We start from the raw sequence: 21,047 nt of genomic DNA, 5'->3' as shown, positions 1-21,047 counted from the left end.
GGCAACCGCCAGCGCCGCCATCTTCCCGCCGCCCCGCCTGATCTTTCACCTCTCAACCCGCCACACGCCAGTCCCCCATTGGCCGCCGGGCGGATTACGCCACTTCCGCCAGCGGAGCGCGAATGACGTGGCCGCGAGAGAAGGGGAGGGCGGGGCCGGGACAGGAGGCGGGGTTGGGGACGGCTCGGGGCGGGAGCGCCCCACGGGAGGGGCGGCGCCGCGCCCCCTGGCGGCCGCTGCTGGCGATGGCCCTGCGGTGCCGGGGGCGGGAGCGGGGCGGGAGCGGGACGGAGCGGGGCGGGAGCGGGGCGGGAGCGGGGCGGGAGCGGGACGGAGCGGGGCGGGAGCGGGGCGGGAGCGGGGCGGGAGCGGGGCTGGAGCGGGACGGAGCGGGGCGGGAGCGGGGCGGGAGCGGGGCGGGAGCGGGACGGAGCGGGGCGGAGCGGGGCGGAGCGGGGCGGAGCGGGGCGGGAGCGGGGCGGGAGCGGGGCGGGAGCTGGCCCCGGCCGGGCTCTGCGCAACCTCCCCGCTGTTTCCCCCTCTGCCCAACCTCTCCGCAGACCCTCCCTCTGCCCTTCCCAGCCTTGCGATCCCTGGCGCCCGCAGCGCCTGGTTCACGCTGGTGTGTGAAGCAGGGGTGCGGGGAGGCAGCATCTGACCGCCGCAGAAGCAGCCGGGTTTCAGGGCCGTCTTTACTGAAATGCAGGTTTCAGGCTCAGAGCGCGCTGCGAATGCCCCGCGGGCGGTTCCGCGGGGCGGGCTGGGGAGGCGGGGGTAGCGCAGCCCGGACCCGCGCACCCCGATCTGCTGCCTCCCGCAAAAGCCGCGGCTCCAGGCTTTTGCTGCCTTGGTTTATTAGGGCATGCGGGGCCCAAGTTGGAAACACCGCCGCAGGTGAAAGATGAAGCGAGAGCTAGTGCCAGCCCGGTGCTGTCAGACAGATCGGAGGGCAGAGGCGGCGCGGAGGTATTTCAAGCACTCTGTTAAAAGAATCTGCCAATATAAAACTGAACGAAGAATTCTGTATTGCGAAAGTATTTCTCTTACTCAGAAGATAACTTCTTTCCTGGTTTCTAATACCGACCAGCATTAGCCAGCAAAAATAACACAGTTAAACTGCAATGAAGGCTTGTGCTGTTTCACAAATATCTAAATTTTTAGGTACCAAACATTTGTGTGACTGACCACAGAACCATAGAATCATTAAGGCTGGAAAAGACCTGTAAGATCAACTCCCACTGTTAACCCAGTACTACCAAGTCCTCTGCTTAACCATATTGTTAAGTGCCATATCCACATCTTTTGAACATATCCAAGGTGGTGATTCCACCACTTCTCTGGGAAGTCTGTGCCAATGCTTGACAAGGCTTTTCCATGAAAAAATGTCTCATAATTACCAATTTAAACCTCCCTGGTGCAGCTTCAGGCCATCTCCTCTGGTCCTTTCACTTGTTTCCAGAGACTGACCCCAATCTTGCTACTACCTCCTTTCAGGGAGTGGTGGGAGTGATCGGTCCCCCTGAAGCCTCCTCCAGGTTAAAGAACCACAGCTCCCTCAGCTCTTCCTCATAGCCTCTAGGCCCTTCACCAGCTCCATTTCCCTTCTCTGGACAGGCTCCAGCACCTCAATGTCTTTCTTGTAGTGAGGGGCCCAAAAGTGAGCACAGCATTCAAGGTGTGGCCCCATCAGTACAGAGGGGCACTCACTGCCCTGGTCCTGCTGGCTGCACCATTGCTGACACAGACCAGATGCATTGGCCTTCTTGGCCACCTGGGCACACACTGGCTCCTACCCAGCCAGCTGTTCACCAGAACCTCCAGGTCCTTTTCTGCCTGGCAGCTTTCCAGACCCTCTGCCCCAGCCTGTAGAACTGGGGCGTTGTTGTGGCTTTGTTCAGTCTCCCGCAACTGGCCTTAGCCCATTGATCCAACCTGTGCAGATCCCTCTGCAGAGTCTGATGATAAAGAAACATAAAGAAAAATATGCTCCGGTGTTTCTATTCCAATTGCATAGCTTAATGTGCTGGGGGACCTAAGAAATGCACATGTCAATCACATTTGCATAGAGACATAACCAAATAGCTGCACTCTGACACCTGACAAATCAGCCTCTGTGGAGATGAGTGATTACTCAGTTACTGAATGCTAAAGGGAGATAAAAAATAATGGAAACTGTTGGCTTTGAAAAGTAATTTGCTGATGTAATTACTCATCAGTTATCACCTGACATCACAAACTAACAAGTGATTGTTTGCAAGTCACTGGTTTTAGTGGTCTCACTAATCCATATTTGTTTAGTTTTCAAGCTCTTTAGGAACTGCTTGATAAAATTTGTACATATATCAGTTAATGCATTAATTATATAGCATTTAGTCATTTTTTGTGTGTATGTGCATAAAAGTCTGGAAAGTTCTGGCTAGTGAAGGGGGAAACTTGCAGTGTGTACTTGCACGTTAAGTATACCTAACCTAAAATTAATACCTAATCTAACCTATACTTAACCACAATAAGTATACCTAACCTGAGCTATATTGTAGCAAAATAGCTATTCAGATGCCAAAATAAACTCTTACAAAACCTTCAACTCACTTCATCTTATCCTAATATTTGCCAGGATCTATTTCCTGAGACTCTACCTTCTTTTGTTTACAACAGAATCAGGTCAGCTTGAACCCAGTGTTTTCATTCCTCACTATTACATTCAGAACTACTATTAAATCTCATTAACAGGATACTAATTCTTCTGTTTATTTCACTTGCTGTGATGAAGATAAGCCTTCTGTGTTTTGCCTGCAGCTCAGCTAATTTAGTCTAACATCACTTAAAATAGTTTAAGATAAACAAAAAAGGGGAAAGTTTCAGGAAAACTGAAATCAATTTCTCAAAAGCAAGAATTTCTGAACAATCTCAAAGAATTGCTCACATCAGTATAACTCTCCAAGTCAGCCTGCAGATCCATGAGTTTAAATGTGTTGAATGCCAGACTCTTAGTAATAAGTGTCTTGTGATATTGCAGAATTTTATTTGTGAGGGTTTTATGCAACTATAAGGAATGTTCTACTATAAAAAGGTTCATACAGAGTTACAGATTGCTTTTCTAAGAGATAGTAATTGTATTCTTGCTTCCCTCAAACTACACTGTATCAATGGTATAGAAAAACAATTTTTTTTTTTTTACAATATTTAATTCACAGTGACAGCCTTCTGTAGCCCTTCTGTCACTGGCTATTATTTCTTGTAGTAGAAATAGAGCAGGAAAAGCCAATGACAGATGAGAAGACTGCTTGTCAGTAGAGACACTGGCAGCAGTGGGCAGCTCTAGACAACTTTAAGGTTCACTAAAGATAAACTGTGACATTAATCTAATTCATAATCATAGTAATCATCATCTGTGTTCACTCCAATGCTGGAGGCCTCATTGGGTTTCATTTTCTTTCTGTCCTCTTTGCCCCTTTCCATAGAAGACAGATTGTCTTCGCACTGCTGCAGAATCTTTTTGGAAGACATCCAACTTTCTCCTCGGCTTTGTGCTGGCGCTGCACACTGCCCTCCCCACACATCCGTCCCTTTGGCCACCAGAGCTCTCCTGGTTCTAAAAAGGTCACAGGTGCAGTTCCAAGGGTTTCCATCTAAATACAGGTGACGAAGGCGAGGTAAATACTCCAAGACTTTGCGATCCAAGAGAGATAATTTGTTATTCCGTAAATTTAAAACCTGAAGCTGTTTCAAGTCCTTCAGCTCTTGTTCTCCAACATCCTCTATGTCATTTCCTTTTAGATCCAATCTAGCAAGGGTGTCTGGAAGTCTGAACAAAAATAAAACAATAGAAAGGTGTTATGTACATCATACTGTTTCTGTAAGTGATATTTGGTGGTGGGTATTTTGTCCAGGCACATCTGATGTATTAAAATAAAGCTATCACAAAAAATTGCAATCTTCTGCAAAAACAGGTGTTCATATTGGGTTTGTTTGTTTGTTCTTTGTTTATATTTTATAGCTGTACTATGTGTACACCCTTGAAATGTTTTCTCAAATCACTGCAGTTCTGACCTGTACTCACTGTCCATGCAGCTGAACTGAACAGCAGTCTTGTTCTGTATTATGAAGAAAATCAGCTGTTTAATTGATTGTCAAGTTTAAAAATATTTTTTGTACTCTTCAATGCCAATAACCAAACTATAGCACCATGAAAGATCAAAAGTTTAGACAATTATGGCAGCACTTCAACTACTTTTATATATGATTTGTTTAAAAACATATTTTAGTTGATAAAGAATTAGACTTTTTCCATTTTTCCATTTTCTCCTGCTCCCATAAGACTCAAACATTAATCATCACAGCAGTAATCCATCTGATGATAAGCTGTTCAGCAACAGGGAAAATATACATGCTTTTAAAATAGTACTTTTGAGACTTAGAACTGGTTACATTTAGAAGAAAAGAAAAAGGTGATACTCTCTGGATATGATACTGGACAGGTCAGTATAATTCTTATTTTCATATACATTACAAATTTATATGAAAATACCTTAATTTCAGAAGTCTTGCTCATTTATGATCTTTTCATTTCTCTCTGATATAGTCAATGACAAATGCTTAACAGAAAAGCATAGGCATGGAATACCTGTAATAAGACTAATTTGAAAGTAACTTAAAATCACCTTACCACAGTAGTATGCAAGGTGATGAAATTAAGAGTCAAGGTTACAGATATTAAGGAAACTTGACTGAACCACTCAGGGAAATGATTATAATATTACCAAGATCTATTTAGAATAGAACAGCAGTATACTACAACTGGTAAAGTTATGGGGTAGTCAGTGACCTTCACTCACTGTTTTTTGTGAAGCCAAGTTTGAACCTCTTAAGCTGAAAGATGGTTTCCAGATTTGTGAAAACCTGACAAGTTCAATGTTACTATATCAAGAGTTGGGTATTTCTGTATTGTGCTGTTTTTCCTGGGGAGATGAGAATTTCACATATGTGATTCACTTCACAAAATCTGACCTTACCAAATGATTATGTCTGCAATAAATTGGTTTTGAAACAACTGCAGACAATTGCCCAATATGACACTGTAATGCCAGAAGGGTACTCTGGGGTAAAACCCTAGTGCCACTGATGTCAAAGGCAGTGGGAAATCACCTGAGACATTTTTCCAGACTGATTACAGTCCAAAGCCTGACCAGCATGTCCATGACTCTTCACCACCTGTGAAGAGTTTTATTGTACTAAGGTTAGATTTAAACTTTATGGCTACATTTTTTGACCTCAGGCTGTGTTGATCTAGAGAAAGTAATGCCACTGAGTTCATGTCTGAGTGCCCTGCAGCTGGAAGAGGAGTCATGCTCACTTGGGAGCTGACCATAGCAGCCACACTCTGCTAGTCCCACTCTAAGGAATATCATCAGATTCTTCCATGCATTTTCACCACACCCTGTAGGATTTTATGAAGTACAGGTCTTCTCTAACAGTCCTGAAAATACTTGGACTTGTGGATTATTTTCTTTTCAGAAAAGAAGGGAAAGGAGCTTTCTTTCTCCTCATTTCTGCAAAAAAACTGCTAAGACCTATTCACTTTAGCACATCAGTCATATCTTTTAAAAGTATTTTACACCTGACAGAGTTCTCAGGAGTCAAAAGTAGTAATTTCTTTTTCTGTATATCTATGTGTACCTGGTCATCACCAGACAATTAAATTAAGTATGCAAGTTTTATTTCTTGTCATTTTTTCACGTCTCTTATGTTTACACCTCTCCCTGGAAATCTGTATTTACTGTTGGAATGAAAGGTCTCCAATATCTCCTTAAAAGTCATACTGTTTAAAAGCTAGTAGAGAACTCCTTCCTGTTCATTCTCTTGCCTACAATGTTGTAAAATAAGATGGATTAGACAATACTAAAGTAACTACAAAGCATTAAACATTCCTGTCAAGCTAGACTGAAATCAAATATTTATACACCACTAAATCAGTTTCTGATTATAAAGCTGTTGCCAAATAGATTCAAATGCTAAAGGACACGATACTAAATTAATTGAAATTTTACTGCATTATTTATTTAAGCTAGTTAAACCTGTCTACAAGCCATAAAAATAAAGTTTAACAGTCCAGTTTTCTTAAAGAAGTTGATGTTAATGGAATTACTTTACTATTTTTATGCCATCTTATTGCACAGCCTTTTGTAATAATAAAATCACCACTTTATATCAGAACAGCCTCCATTTGGCTTAATATGCCATCTCTGATAATGGCCTGTTCCAACACTGAGATGAATGTAAGAGATCCTCTAAGCAGAGCATTAATGAACACAATGTGCCCAGGGGATGTTTCTTCTGTGCTCTGTTGACTGGAATTTTTCTTATAGCCTGAAGCTGGAGACTTTAGATGCATTCCAAATACCTGGTAATGTGTGAATTTAATGAAGCTGGGAATGCAAATATCACTGAAAAAGCACTTTTTTTTTTTATCAGATTCTGCTTTCAAAATCTTAATATTTTAATAATTATTAACATGGTGTGGCTTGGTAGAAACATCAGCTTTAAAATTGCTGTCTATCCTTTATCAAATCTTCAGTATACTTTATCAAATGCTTAATTATTTTTCTTTTGTGGGGGAAGGTAAATCTAAGTAGCAGTATAACCTTGGTAGTAAGTCTGTTGCATTCTCCTAGCAGGTTCTTCTTATTGGTGTGCTAATTAAATAAAGTGGTCTCACTGGCAGGGAGATGCAAAATGAGCAGATTCATTGGGGACCACAGATGTAATGAGAGCAGCTCTACTCTGAGACTGCTAACAGGAGTGCTAATTAGTACTAGTTATGGCAATGGGTTTATGGTATGGACAGACTTCTACCGTGACTGGGTCTGAATACCAATTTTTGGCTCTCATAATGCAGGGAAGGAGAGATGACACCTTAGAACCAGCTGTCCTGAGATTCACTTGCCTCAGCGGAATAGAACTGAGGAGATTCTGTTCCAGTGCCAGATTGGAAAGCTGCGCACACTGCTGGAGAGCTCCCGCCTCGAACGTGCTGACAGCATTGTTGTCGAGAAACAAGTGCTTCAGGTTTTGGAGTCCTTGAAAGTCCTGTGCTGTCACCCTTTGGATCAGGTTATTGCTGCAGTCAAGTTTCTGCAGCCTGCTGGGCAGCCTGAGGGGCACAGTGTGGAGCTTGTTCTTAGAGAGCTCCAGTGTTGTTAAGTTAGGAAGAAGCTGGGCACCATCTATTGATGTCAGCTGATTTTCTGAGAGAAGGAACTCAGACAGATTTTCAAGGTGTTTCACATCTCGAAGTCTCACCATTTTAAGTTGGTTTTTCTCTAATTTTAGTGACAGCAGGGATTTAGGTAGGTCAAGAGGCACTTTTGTCAGAAAGTTACCACTTAAGCTGAGAAAATGTAGACTTTGGAAAGATGCAAAGAAGTTGGTTGGGAACGAATTCAGTTTATTATCAGCCATGCTCAGATACTTCAGTCTAGGAAGCCTAAGTGGTGCAGATACAGATTCCATGTTATTGCCATCCAGGATCAGACTCTGTAAATTGTAAAGGGAAGAAAATGCACTCGGAGGCACAGTTGCAATCAAGTTGTTCCGAAGATCAAGCACCCTTAGTTTCATTAAGTCTGCAAAATCAGATGCGTGCAGAGCATTGATGGAGTTATCAGCAAGTCTTAAAATTTCAAGGCCAGGTGGGAGGAAGGTGGGTATTTGCTTTAGCTGATTTTTGCAGAGTTCCAGGGACTTCAAGGTGCTCAGAGCTTTAAAAGTGTTGTTTTCTATTGATTCTATGCCACTGCATAATAGGACCAGCTCTTCAAGGACTGACATTCTCCTGAAGTCAGTAAACTTAAAGAGAAAAAAAAATTAATATGATAGTACTTTTATAGATACCTTCACTGGTTACTACTTCTGGATGCTTGGACAATTGCTAGCATATGCTGAAAAACAATATATTTAGAAATATATATATATATATATATATATATATATATGAGAAACTAAAATAAGTGGTAACAGTAGAGGTATTACTATAGGTACCTGTGGTTTGCCAGTATTTATTTACATTTCCAGAATTTTATGGTTTAAGTCTATGATGTATCAGGTTTTGAGCAAACATACACATTTGAAGAAGGAATACTCATTTTATTTCCTTCTGGTGGATAGCCTTTATAAAATAGAAAGCTAACATCACCAGTGGCAGAAATCTTTGCAGAGACTGGATGGTTGTTAATGTTCATTGTGCTCAATGGTGCTTGCTAGAGCACTTTTGAGTTCATAATACAGCCATTTCCATGCATCAACAGTACTGTCACTGCAGCATGTATTCCCCAGAGGGAGTATCCATGGATATCTTTACCTCCTGCTACTGTTTTGGTAGAAAACTAAAATTCTACACTTTTCTCTCCCCCATTACCTTCTTTTAAAATAAAAACCTCACATATTAATACAATCAAACCAAAAGTGTCAGATCAGCCTGGCCTGAGAAATCACATCTGTGGAACAGAATATTTTCACAGAAACTTAGTTTTTATAAGCTGGTAATAAACAGATGCTTTGCAGTAGTAAATTGTACTTAGATGTTGACTATGACTATAATATAGAGAGGCACACAATTTTTTCCTTATTTTTCTGCTCTGTTGGAAGGTGCTTGTTTACAAAGCTTGCCATCTTGTGTCTCATGTTAAGCAGCAAACTTAAGTGAATCTGGCAGCTTTCACTAAGCTGAGCTAGGAGGAAGTATGCAATGAGGGTGAGCTAGGGAGTTCTCCAAGCACACCAGTTGCTAAAACATTGGTTTTCTGAAATTGTGAGACACGCTTCCCACTGACCTCATTGACTGAGTCTTAAAAAGTCATTTATATGGGAGTCCCCCCAGAAAAGCACAAGAGTGGTGGGAAGGAAAGTCATCTGTTTTCTCTTCCCATGTCCAAAAACATCTCACTACAGGTCTCAGAAATACCACACTAGTTAGAGATGCTAAAATAACAGTAGATTCTTGCTATATCCCCCAGGGCTTAGTAGCTCCCAGCACATTTTACTCTCAGTGGGGGAAGATATACAGCCTCGGCACAACCCCTCATCCCAGTCAGGAATCTGCATCGAGGGCAGTACAAGTCCTTTTCCAGTACAGGTGCTGGGTAGTAATTTTGTTCCATAATCCTGGTTGGATACATTTGACTATCATACTTGTAGAAGTGAAATCAGCTCATAAAGGTGACTGTTAAAAATGTCTTACAGCTTAATTTGTCCAACTCTTGCATATTTTTGGACTGTATCTCTTTATCTCAGCTACAAACTCATTTTAACTTCTGTTAAAATTAAAGTCAGCACAGCTGTGAAAGATGAGTCAGATTTCAATTTGCTGTGGTATCCTTAGTTTTGCTTTCTGATTAACTTTATTCTGTATTGCAAATCAATTTCTGAATTGCAAATTTTGATGCAATTACTGAGAAAGTATAGATATGGAACCTCTATTGAAGCAGGTTTCTCCATAAATTATATTTAAATTAAATGAGGGAATCTTCCCCCATTAAAAATCTTATATTTTCAACAGTAAACAACAAAGTTGTCCAAATTATGTAATTTTATCTTTCTATAATGCAGTGTTTTGTGTATATGTAGCAATATCAGAACTGCTGATGTCCAGTTTTGGTCATGATTATGAAGGTGATCTTGTACATAGGAATGAGCTGCATTGGTCAAGAGCACATAAACATAATCACATGTAATTATGAAACCATCTTATGGAAATTGAAGCAATTATGAACCTTCACAATTCAACACATTTTCTCCTATAAAATACAAAAGTAATGTTTTCTGCTTTTCCTCAGTTGATTTCTTTATGTATCTGAGAGGCTTAATTTTCATCTTATTAAGTGACAGAGAGCTACATGAAGGTAAATATACAGACATTTGCTCTGTAATGACGTTAAGCTTCTTAGTGTGGATTATTATCATTTCTGTTTCCCACCTATTTGGTATGCATTGCTAAGCTTTGTGACCACGCTGGTTTGAGACTTAAATATTTATCCATGCTTTTATAAACCACCCCATCTTTCTAATATGAATCGAAACATATTTGAAAGCCCACCAGGTTTTTGGTTTTTTTTTGCTAGGAAGCATTGTTTTATTCTCTAACTGGATTGCCTATAAAATGATACTATTATACCTTTATATTTTAAAACATTGATCTCCTGAAACTGGATCTAATATGCTGTTATTTAATACAAACATTTTAAGGAATTTGATGTTTCAATTACTTTTTTTGGCTTTTGAGTTGCTGTGACTTGGGATATGTTATAAGCAGTTTTTTCTAAAAACAGTTGCCTATGGTGGAGGCAAGGTAGATGATTTTCTTTTACCACATAAAATCCCACTTACTAGTATAGTTAAATATAAACTAAATTTTAAATTAAGATAAAAAAGTTATAGTTGATCTTCACGTCAAGGAGGAAGCAGAAAATATTGAAAAAAGATGTGAAAATTGTTATTATAAAGCCTTTTTATTATAACAAACCCCAGGTTATAAAATTACCAAAAGCAAAAGTGCCAGCCATTGTTCTTAATGCTGATCAGCCCTGTCAGAACAAATACAAAATTGACCAGGGTAAAAAAAAAAAGATCTACTCTTTTCCTTGTTTTTTTTTTTAACATACTGGATTTAGCATATAAACATATATTCTTTTTAAAAATATTATTACTTCACAATTTTAATAATAATCAATGCAAATTAAGGTACAGAAATAACTAAAATAATATTTTTTTATTCTTCTGAAGCACCTAATTGCCAAACTGCAATATTTGTGAATGCTTACATATAAAAGTCTCTTGGAGGTCAGCTTTGGGAATTCTGGGCTTCCGTTCAGCTTCTTTAGGAAAGTATGCTATTTTCTCTATGAGTAGGTAAATGAAGGAATTTTAAAAACCAAACAAATAATAACAACCAAATCAAACCAGCCAAATGAACAAAAATCCTACACCAAAATCCTAAAATCCTATAAAGTTATTTCAGTGCTTGCAGACATGTACTTTACAAGCAGAAATGTTTCCTTTCCCTAAGCACTATAATATGTGCCAGTGGAATTGCTCAGATGTGAAAAATTAAGTGTAGGTATTTATGAAGTCAAAACTGACCTCAGATGTATAATTTGTTTTATGGGGGGAAAAAAAGTAAAAAGTATATCCAAAGACCCAGTATAATCTCAAGGAAACAGCCTACATGACTACAAGGACATAGTGTGAAAGGACTTCTTTCCTTTTGGTGCAAAGTCAGTAGTAGCAGTAAGGGAGACTCATAGCCAGTGGAATTATGTACAAAGTGAAAAAGTCTCTTCTTAAATGGTTTCACACACAATTTGTTTTGATGGGTCATAAAACATTTATCCCACTACTTCATTCACTCATATCCAACATATCAATGCTTTATGGCATCTGTCTTATGCTCTAGTCAGAACTGAAGGCCACTTTAACTGAGGAATTACTGGCAGGTAGAGACACCTAACCTAAGAAACGGAAAATGGGTCATCTTACTTATCTTGCAAAGAAAATAATGGGGAGGAGGAGGGAAGAGTTTGCACAGAAAATATATTTGCTAATACAGAATTAATTTGACAAACCTTTTGTTTACCCTGAGTACAACTAAATCACACCAATGTTTGACTCTTGTGAGTGAGATAAAACAAGAAAGCCAGAGATATTAGTAGCAGCTAAAAGAGAAAACTTTCTCAGAGGAAAACTGTACAGTCACTATTTGTCAGTGAGCAACAGGCATTCTAGATGCTGCTCTAAGCTGCCTTCCAGCCTACTTCATTTAGTCCTGAGAGAAAAATTAAAGATACATTTTCTCTTACAAAAAATTTAACTGCTCTGAAATGTATCTAATTTGAATTGCAAATTTCTTATTATTTGTAGTAATACATAGTAAGCATATGTAATACAGGTGGTTGTATTTCCCTTGTGTCTGTGCTTACAAGGTGAATTTATTAAAAAAATAATGTATTCCAGGGTAGGAAACAAAGAAGCACTATTCCAGGGTGCAGTGCAAGATGAGCATAAAATGATGCCTTTAATAAAATGAACCAGTGCCTCAAGAAACCCAGAATAAACTTTTTCAATAGCACAAATAGCTAGCAGCTTTGGTTAGAAGCTGCTCTCATTTATGTGGGTTATTAGATAGGCCTGGCCTTGCTTTTAGAAACATCTCATGCTGTGCCTTAGATTCAAACTTACTGCCTCTGTCATTTCTAATAGCAGTTGTACTTGACACTTGCAGCTCAAGAGGAGAAAAAGAGCTTCAATTTCATTCATTAGGGAAATTATTCTAATTACATAAACCCTTTCATTTTACTGTGAAAAAGTATTATATTGTATCAAAAATAGAAAAAGCTTTTAACAAGTTTAAAAAATTACTGTGAAAGTCAATGGTTATTTCACCATATATAAAACAAGTCAACCTTTGGCTGCTAGTTGTAAAATACCATTTTTTTGAGTTTCATACAAGGTATCATTTTGACAGCATGAACTAGTGCTTGGAGACTGCGGGAACATGAAAACACTACAGGAATATATTTACATATCCTTAAAGAGTAAGTAAAAATAAAACCAGATTTGGCAGCACTTTGTCAGTTTTTAGAACATGGAATAAGATTCTCTCCTCACTAGATGACACCATCATCTGGGAAGTCCAATTTTCAATTACTGTGCACTACAAAAAGTACTTTTTCTGGGTTTTCTTACCTGGAGTTGCTTAATTTTGCTGTGGCTGATGTAGAGTCTCCTGGTGGTAAAAGGAATTTCTCTGGGGATCTCTGTAGCCCTGTAGCATTGCACTGACTGGGCAGGGTCACAGCTGCATCTTCTCGGGCAAGTGGTACTTAGAGCACTCTGAAAAGACAAGGCAACTAAAAAGTAAGACAAATACATCTTCCAAAACAGGAACTCTGGAATTGCCTCAGCAACATACAGCTTGAATTAAGCACCAAAGCCTTTTTATACCATGAAATCTGATAAAAGGATATTATGACTGTGTATTTTATCCCAGTGAAAAAACAGCAAAAACAATACTGTAATTTGCCTGGGTTAAAATGTTGGCAGGCATTACAAAGAGTGAGAAACTTAAACAGTGATAAGGTGCATTTACATTTGTAGGTATGTGAAATTAGTGTTATTTATTACCTGACAGCTAATCTTCAAACATCCATATTATCTTCAGTTTCCTAGTTTTGTTAAATGTGACACCATGGAATTAGTGGAGAAAAGATAAAGAGCTGTTTTATAGTGGGGCTGTAAAACCTTTGTATCTTCTGTGACCTGGTATTAGAAATAGTAAAAACACAACTACAGTCAACACTGAAGCTTTTTTTGCTCTTCCTCTTGTGTTATTCAGACCACCACCCAAAACCTCAAAACTCAGGCCACTACTATTTTAAAGCTAAAACATTCTATTCGTTTTCTTAATATCTGTGGTACAGCTGAGTGCTGCTGATTGGACAAAAAAAATCACCTCTTCTTGTGTAAATCCCATAAATCAAAATTTAATTATCCTTGTATTTGAAAATTATAAATGGGAAATGCTTGAAAGCATTTAGTATAAATCAAGTGGTAGATAATCAATAAGACCTATTTACTCCATGACAGATGGAGAACAGAAAGATTTCCCCTAGAGTTTTCTCTCTGCTTATTAGTGCTTCTCTGACATATCTGCTAGTTGTGCCAGCTGGAGATGTAAAGTTTTGAAGGGCATATGGTTTTAGTTGTGATAATTTTCCTTTGCACTCAAGCAGTTTATAACATACAAAGCAGTGTGCTTCTGAAACCTTTGTATCTTATCACACTGATCTGCCTTGCACTATGACACTTTACCTGCTTGCCTCCATCCTCTCCATCATATCTTGAGAATCAGGTAATCCTATTCCTGAAATGCAGACTAAGCTAGTTATTTTTCCAAGCAGAAGATAATGTCAAGTTGATTTGACAAATGGGTAACAGTTCTTGATGAGAATGCCTATTGGATACAGCTGGGCTTACACTGGACAATTGCCATATTCCTTCCTGAAGATCCTTCTGTCTTCTTAATCTTCTACACTGTGAGTGCAGAACTGCAAGCCAGCATCTGCTAAACCAAGCAACAAGAGCAGAAACCTTTTCCAAAAGCAGCCTGTGAAATTGGCATGTTTAACAAGCTATGCAGAAAAATACTGCCTGACTTATGGCATAGTGATCACTTAAGCAAAAATGAGTGAGTGAGCAGGTTTAGCATTAAACGAAGTGTTTTAATGTATCTCAGTCTAGGGTTTGATACTTGGCTTGTGGCTTTGACTTTCTTTTTTCCCCTACAAGAGTCAAAGTATTCAGAAAAAAAGTGTAAATCCTTTCTGCACACTGACAGCTATTTGTTGTGTATTTCTTTTGTTACATCTTCCCGCTGATTCGGGTTTACAGTTACAAAAGCAACTAAGACAGTAATGCTTAGCATCCTATGTAGGAATTCATCTTGCTTAAAAATGTCATCAAAAACAACTGCTTTATGCCCTGGAGGGTCAAAAGAAATGAAGATCCAGACCTATGGTTTGGTTTTGAGATCTCTACAGTACTGCAGTCAGTCTGAAAATCCCTATAAAAATCAGAGATTGTATCCTTCCCTATTTTAAATTTTAGGTCAGTCAGCTGATGTCAGAATTCCCAACTGTTATTGCATAGATAGGTGCAATATTCTTGGTTCTTGGCATTTTTGTGCAATGTCTCTATCCTTGGTCTTTTCAAACTAATGAAAGGAATTATTATTAGTTTAATAGTTCATTTCCATTATATTTACATCAATGATTTAATCGAGAATGATGTTATGTACCCATTAATTTCTCATATATATCTGCTTTTGGCAGCTAGGTAATTTAAAGCAATAGCTATAAAATATGATGTCCTATTAAACCTATTCTATACAAATTCTCACACCAGAGCTGATGACTTTGCTTTTGCATAAAATTATGACCTGTGGGCATTTTATTCACTTTAGGAGACCTGATGGCAACAGAACAGACAGTCTCAGGACTGTATGAGCATAAGCTTAGAAGGAAGATGTGGGCTATGCAATAATTAAAAAACAAGCAAACAAAAACCCAAACAAAAAACCCTAAAACAAAAAAAAAAAAAAAAAATAAAGTGAACACCCCCCAAAAAAAAAAAGATTTACAAACATTCCAGAATCTCTGTACTGGCTGTAGTGCTGCTGGCCCATGAGTTGCACAACCTCACAGCACACTATTAGGAAGATGAATCACTGCGGCCATTTCCTGCCAGCAGTTTTTATGCAAACTCTCCCCAGCTTTTGATTTGGGAGAGTTCCTGTGCAGGACTAAAGGCATGATGTAGCACTCCATCTGTCCTGTGTCAGAAAGGTTGAGCAATAGCACCCAAACCCATCCGTGTGAGAAGTCCCAGGGACATCCTACACTGTGTGTGCTTTAACCAAAGGTAAACACTTCAGATCAAAACCTGCAAAATCCCAAGTCTGTGTCAGACATTGTCTTGTTGGTAGCTAATAAGGACATTGATTAAATATATTGGACAAATTTGGATAAAGCACAAGCTTGATTTGCTGGAAATTAGATCTTCAAGATTGCTGCTTTTATTTCAGATCTGAAGTAGGGCTCATAAAGGACTGTAAAGTTTAGTGGGCTTTTTCCCAATGTATCAGTTAGCCAAAGAAAAATAGGCTATTTTTGTACAAGCCTTGCCTCACACAGTATTTCAACAGTACTACCTGTATGGGCCTTTTCTTTCTTCGTCAAAGTCACAGGTTTGACAAAACCACACATATTTAGGTCAAGACATAAGTTTTTAACCTAAGATTTAGAAAATTACATAAAAGTAAGATGACACTAAAATGGGAAGAATGAACCTGCAAAACTCTTGTTATGGCGTGTTTAGAAATCTCTGAAGAAAGCCCATACACCTGCTGGTGGATCCCTTGTAATGTACCTGATGGCATGCAAAGGAAGATGCTGTCTTACCACAAAAGACATGGAGAAGCTGAGCTCTTGCAGTTGGGGTGCCCCTTGCCTATGGAAAGGAAAAATTGCATCAGAAGACCAGCTCAGGGCTTGCACAGGGCACAGATAGGAGCTTGATCCCTGAGGGATGTCACAAGCAGAAGCAGTTTGGCAAGTAGGAACTGCTAAGTGATGGCGTATGCTCTAAACACTCCTTGGCATATTTAGGTGCCATATGCTATCAAGTGCTTGCCACTGAGTACATGTGAATTTATAATTATTTTTTTCTGGAGTTTTTTAATTTGGATTTGGACCAGTTTTTCATAGGGACAGCAAATGGCATTTGTCTGCTGCAAAGGTTACCTCCAATCAAGTGCTTCTCTTCAGAGTGGAGCAGGCTGCTAAGGGAAACAATCATAACATGGTTTTTCAAAACGTTATGTGTCTCTTATTCATCTGTTGTAATATCCTGAAATGCTTTACAGAAATGTTTCCTAAACAAAGATCTTCAGGGGGTTACACTGAATCAAGAAAGTCAGCAAATGGATTATTGGCCAATTATTAAGACCTAATTAATATAGAGGTTATAAATTTATAAAAAAAAATTTGTGTTTTAGTCCTACAAAGCAGAGATTCACAAAAACAATCAGAGACCTGTCTGGGAAAAAAAAATGTATTTTGATTTTCTTAAGCCAAGAATTTTGTGGAGATATTTTCATCCATTTTCATAGTATGTGGAGAAGGTGTGTTCTGACTCCAGGCAAGGTCATTTCATACACTGGAAACAGCTGCTGGATAAGTTAAAGCAGATTTTTCTTCCACACAAAAAGGTGGATTTCCTTTTCTTCCTCCATGCTGTCAATATAGAGGAGATGCAAGTGATAACCCCTTAGGAATTTCTCACATTTTGCTTGTCCAGAGTACATTTGCATTCCAGAAGAACTAGCACAGTGTTTGAAAGGAATGAAATTCTGTTAAATGGAAATTCACATATTGAGGAGTTTTACTCGTCAGTTTTATGAGTGCTATGGGATTCTAGCCCAGATCATATGCATCTGGGGCAGGCACCCCACAAAAAACAACCCACCTGGAAGAGGTCAATTTACATAATTTCATATACATATGCCACTAATGATGCTGTAACTGGCCTTCAAAGTATTGTAGGCAATGGTATCCACTTGAAGGAGGAATGTTTTTCATTAATTGAGCCACAGAGATCTCTGCCCATGAAACAAGAGATTAAGGTATGGTATAAAGTTTCCTATTAATAACAAGTAATTCCCAAAAAGGAATGAAAATGGAAGAAGTAAAGAGGGTAGATCTGATCGTCATTGGTATGCAAACAGTTATGTAAGATCCGTAATTAATGTATGTGAGATCGTGTCTTGTGCAGTACCACCTAAAAGTAAAGTGGCAGGGAAGGATTATCCAGTCAATAAGGGAACAAAAAAAAAATCAATGGAACTTTGCTAATCCTGTAGGAAGCAAGTTAGTTCTGGCCCTTCCATTTCCTGTGAATATCTTTAGCTTTTAAAGCAGCCTGCTTATAACTGAGCATCTGACATAATCAGAATGGAGCTAAAACCGTAAAAATTGTCTGCTGCTTCAACTGTGAGGCACAGGACTCTGAAACAGCAGTTTTCTCAATTATACACACTATGTGCATAGAAAGAGGGTTTCATTCTTGCATGCCTTAAAGCTGAACATTTTTGGCATGTCTTTTATTCATTTGTTAAAACAGAACAAAAATTCAGAATGAAAATAGCTAAGCATAAGTGTATACATAGAAATAAGCATGAGACTAAGATCACAATAGCACTCTAAAAAAGAAAAGCTGGTCTGAGAAGTGAATTGTGAAACCAAATATTCAGAATAGGTGTCAGTAAACTGTTGCTCCCATGGACTCACCCATGGACTGTAAAATGCAGCCAACTATGAACTAGCTAGGCCTGCAAGGCAGGAATCACCTAAAATATAAAAGCCAAAATCTCTGGGGTTTGTCGGCAGAAATTTTCTGTAATGACAACTGAAAATGTATGGCCATTGAAGTCAATGGACGCCTCCTCTCACAGAAAGGAGTGTGCTTTAGACAGGCACATTGTAATCATCTTCTCTAACTTGCTTTACCGTCTCTGATTTTCTCCCCTACTTTGATACTGTTAGATATTACCTGTTTTCTCTCCATTTCCCCTTTGGTGCCCCCACTTGTGACTGGACAACCACCATGCAAGATGCTTCAGCACAAACCACACAGAAAGTGGCCTTGACATGTGCAGGCGCTGCAGCCTGGCACACACAGCTGGGCAGCTGCAAATACAGAAGATGAACTGACCCTTATGTGCAAACACACATGTTTATATTGTAAATTCTTTGTGCAGAGGCTGGGGACAGCCAAAGGTTTGCATTGTATCTCACACAATACTTTCCCAGTCTAGGCATGGACACTAGATACCAAATCAACAACTTGGAGATGTTGAGCCAAGTAATTTGTTTTTAAATTTTGATTCAGGTATTACTTTGGATTTTTTTTTTTTTTTGTATGAAAATATGTCCTCCTTATGCTTAAGGTCATTTACTCTTTAAGCTCGAAACAAGTTTTCAGATGATTAATTAGGTACTCCTGTAATCAAAGTGTGCAGATTTAAATTTATGAAGGACTGTTTGTACTTAAATGTACTTAACAGCAATGCAATAAGGAGATCTCATGTTCTCTATACCTTGTCTAAAATAACTGAAATTATGTACATAAATTACATGTGGAGGAATTAACTGGTGATTAGCTTCATCAGCTATATCACTCCATAGATAAGGTCAAAGGAGCAGATCACAAACCTTTCAGTGAAATCTCTGACATTAAAGGCAGCAAATCCAAATTCTTCTTGACATATAACTTGTTTCAACTATATGATTGTTAGGAATATTCCTTGTAGAAAGGATTCTTACTGCTGGACCAGCTGACTCAGAATACTACTGTTATTTAAATGTTCTTCAATTACTTTGTTGATGTTATCAGGATGTAGTATGCTACAGTTTACTCTAAATTGATTTAATCTAATTGAAGGCCAAAACTACTAACCTTTCTTAGGTTCAATTCCATACTGCACAGCTTCCTTACAGAACAGAGCTATGGTTGCTCTAGGGGATTTTGGGAGGCATTTCAAGGGTAACTGGAATTGATCAGAATTTTCTAGGACATCTGCAAGCATAGTTTTGAGCTAACTAAATTATTTGTGTGTTTACCCTTAGAAGCAAGTGATACTTCCTTCTACTTTTAACCCCTCTTTTACACAGTATTTCTGGTGAGGAATATAATTAGTAGCTAATGATAGTTAAATTTACCAATTTCTTTTTTTAATATAAAGCATTTATTCTCATTTATCCATAAACCAGCATGCATTAGACAGATACTATGCTGCAGGTAAGCTTTTAAAAGGATTGTATTTGAGAAACTAATCTTTGAGTGGAGTAAGTAGAGACAAAACCTTGTTTGAGTGGTGAAATGGAAGGACATGCAAAGCAAAGGTAGCACTGATAAGGGATGAAAGAATTAAAAGTAATGACTGCAGAACTCTGATACCACTGTAGATAAAGACAATTAAAGATAGAGTGGGACTAACCCCTAAGCTAAAGGAAAAGGACATTAATAACCTAAGAATAAGTGATTCTTTAAAAAGAAGGAGTCATACATAAATTACATGTCTAACTTTTTGAAGTCAGTATTTGCTATAGATATGATACATAGTAACTATGGGAAACTTCTCTGTCAAGTTAATGAGATATTGTTCAAATGAATGATAGAGATATATGAGTTGAAACTACAAGTTTTTGGCTAAGTGATACATTACTGTTCCATTAAAAAAAGGCAAAAAATGTAACAGAATCCTATTGGTACTTCTCCAGTGCAGTACCAGACTCAAAGCTAACATAAAAATGGATAGTCCTGAAATAATTAATTCTCTTGTGTGGCTGAACTAATTTAAACAACAAAAGTAGTTTGGCTTTTGATCCAGCAAATACTTTGATTTTCTGTGCATGCTGTTGTGCAAAAAAGGACAGTTGATACAGCTGTGAAGAACGAAAATCAGGATGAAGGTCAGGCAAATGCTCTGTGCAGCTGGGCTCCCTCCAAAGCACTTACAGCCTTTTCTGAGCTCTTATTCTGAAGACACTGATTTACAAAGCCAGAATGTTTTCTCTACCCATATGTAAAGGTGTTTGTAGCTTTTGTTTCCACCATGGATGGATTTATCAGTAAGAGAGTCCCCCATTAGTGGCCCATTTTGTTACTACCTGCCTTCAATTGCTTCAATTGCAGTGCAGACAATTTGAATCGTGTGCTGGTTTCATCTGAGGTAATTTTCTTCACAGTGGTTAGTGTGGGGCTGTATTTTGGATTTGTGCTGGACACAGAGTTGATAATGTAGAGATGGTTTTGTTATTGCTGAGCAGGGCTTACACATAGCCAAGGCCTTCTCTGTTTTTTTGTACTGCTATGCTGGCAAAGTTTGGGAGTACATGGGAAGTTGGGAGGAGACACAACCAGGACAGCTGACCCCAACTGATCAAAGGGATATTTCCAATCATATGACATCATGCTCAGTATATAAAGTGGGGGGAAGAAGGAGAAAGTGGGGGAGGTTTGGACTGATGGTGTTTGGCTTCCCAAGTAACTATCATATGTGATGGGGCCTGGCTCCTCTGGAGATGGTTGAAAACCTGCCTGCCCATGGGAAACAGTTAATTAACTTCTTGTTTGCTTACTCAGCTTTTGCTGTCCCTGTTAAATTGTCATTGTCTCAACCCATGAGCTTTCTACCTTTTACCCTCCTGGTTCTGTCCCCAGTCCTTCTGGTGGGGCAGTGAGCGAGCAGCTGTGTGGGCCTATGGTGAAACCATAAAAAATGGTCAAGGGCAAGTGAGCGGGTTTGTAACAACATTCTGTCAGCTCCTTGTCAAGCCTACAATAGCAGGTTCCAGAGGAAATGTGATACCTACTGGTAGTGGTGAAGTTTGCTTTTATCAAGCTCTTCTGAAAGCACAGATTGATGGTAGTACAATTCC

At 39.0% G+C, this 21,047-nt stretch overlaps 1 protein-coding gene and 1 long non-coding RNA gene across 2 annotated transcripts; one reads left to right on the top strand and one right to left on the bottom strand.

The window, feature by feature from the left end:
• Positions 1–838: 838 nt before the first annotated feature.
• LOC146767888 (uncharacterized) lies at positions 839–15,157 on the top strand. The gene is made up of 2 exons (XR_014953727.1): positions 839–966; positions 3,462–15,157. It is a non-coding gene; the product is annotated as an uncharacterized LOC146767888 (long non-coding RNA).
• LOC110476146 (nephrocan) lies at positions 965–12,955 on the bottom strand. Its single transcript, XM_077781797.2, has 3 exons — positions 12,736–12,955; positions 6,944–7,845; positions 965–3,805 (listed from the first exon to the last, which is right to left on the bottom strand). The coding sequence occupies exons 1-3, from the start codon at positions 12,919–12,921 to the stop codon at positions 3,358–3,360; spliced, it is 1,536 nt and encodes a 511-aa protein (XP_077637923.2). The 5' UTR covers positions 12,922–12,955; the 3' UTR covers positions 965–3,357.
• Positions 15,158–21,047: the final 5,890 nt, after the last annotated feature.

This window comes from Lonchura striata, chromosome 3 (assembly GCF_050655825.1).
Source record: "Lonchura striata isolate lonStrDom1 chromosome 3, ASM5065582v1, whole genome shotgun sequence".
In the NCBI taxonomy this organism is placed as follows: Eukaryota; Metazoa; Chordata; class Aves; order Passeriformes; family Estrildidae; genus Lonchura; species Lonchura striata.
The sequence above is the reverse complement of the archived record's forward strand: the minus strand, read 5'-3'. Positions and strand labels throughout refer to the sequence as shown.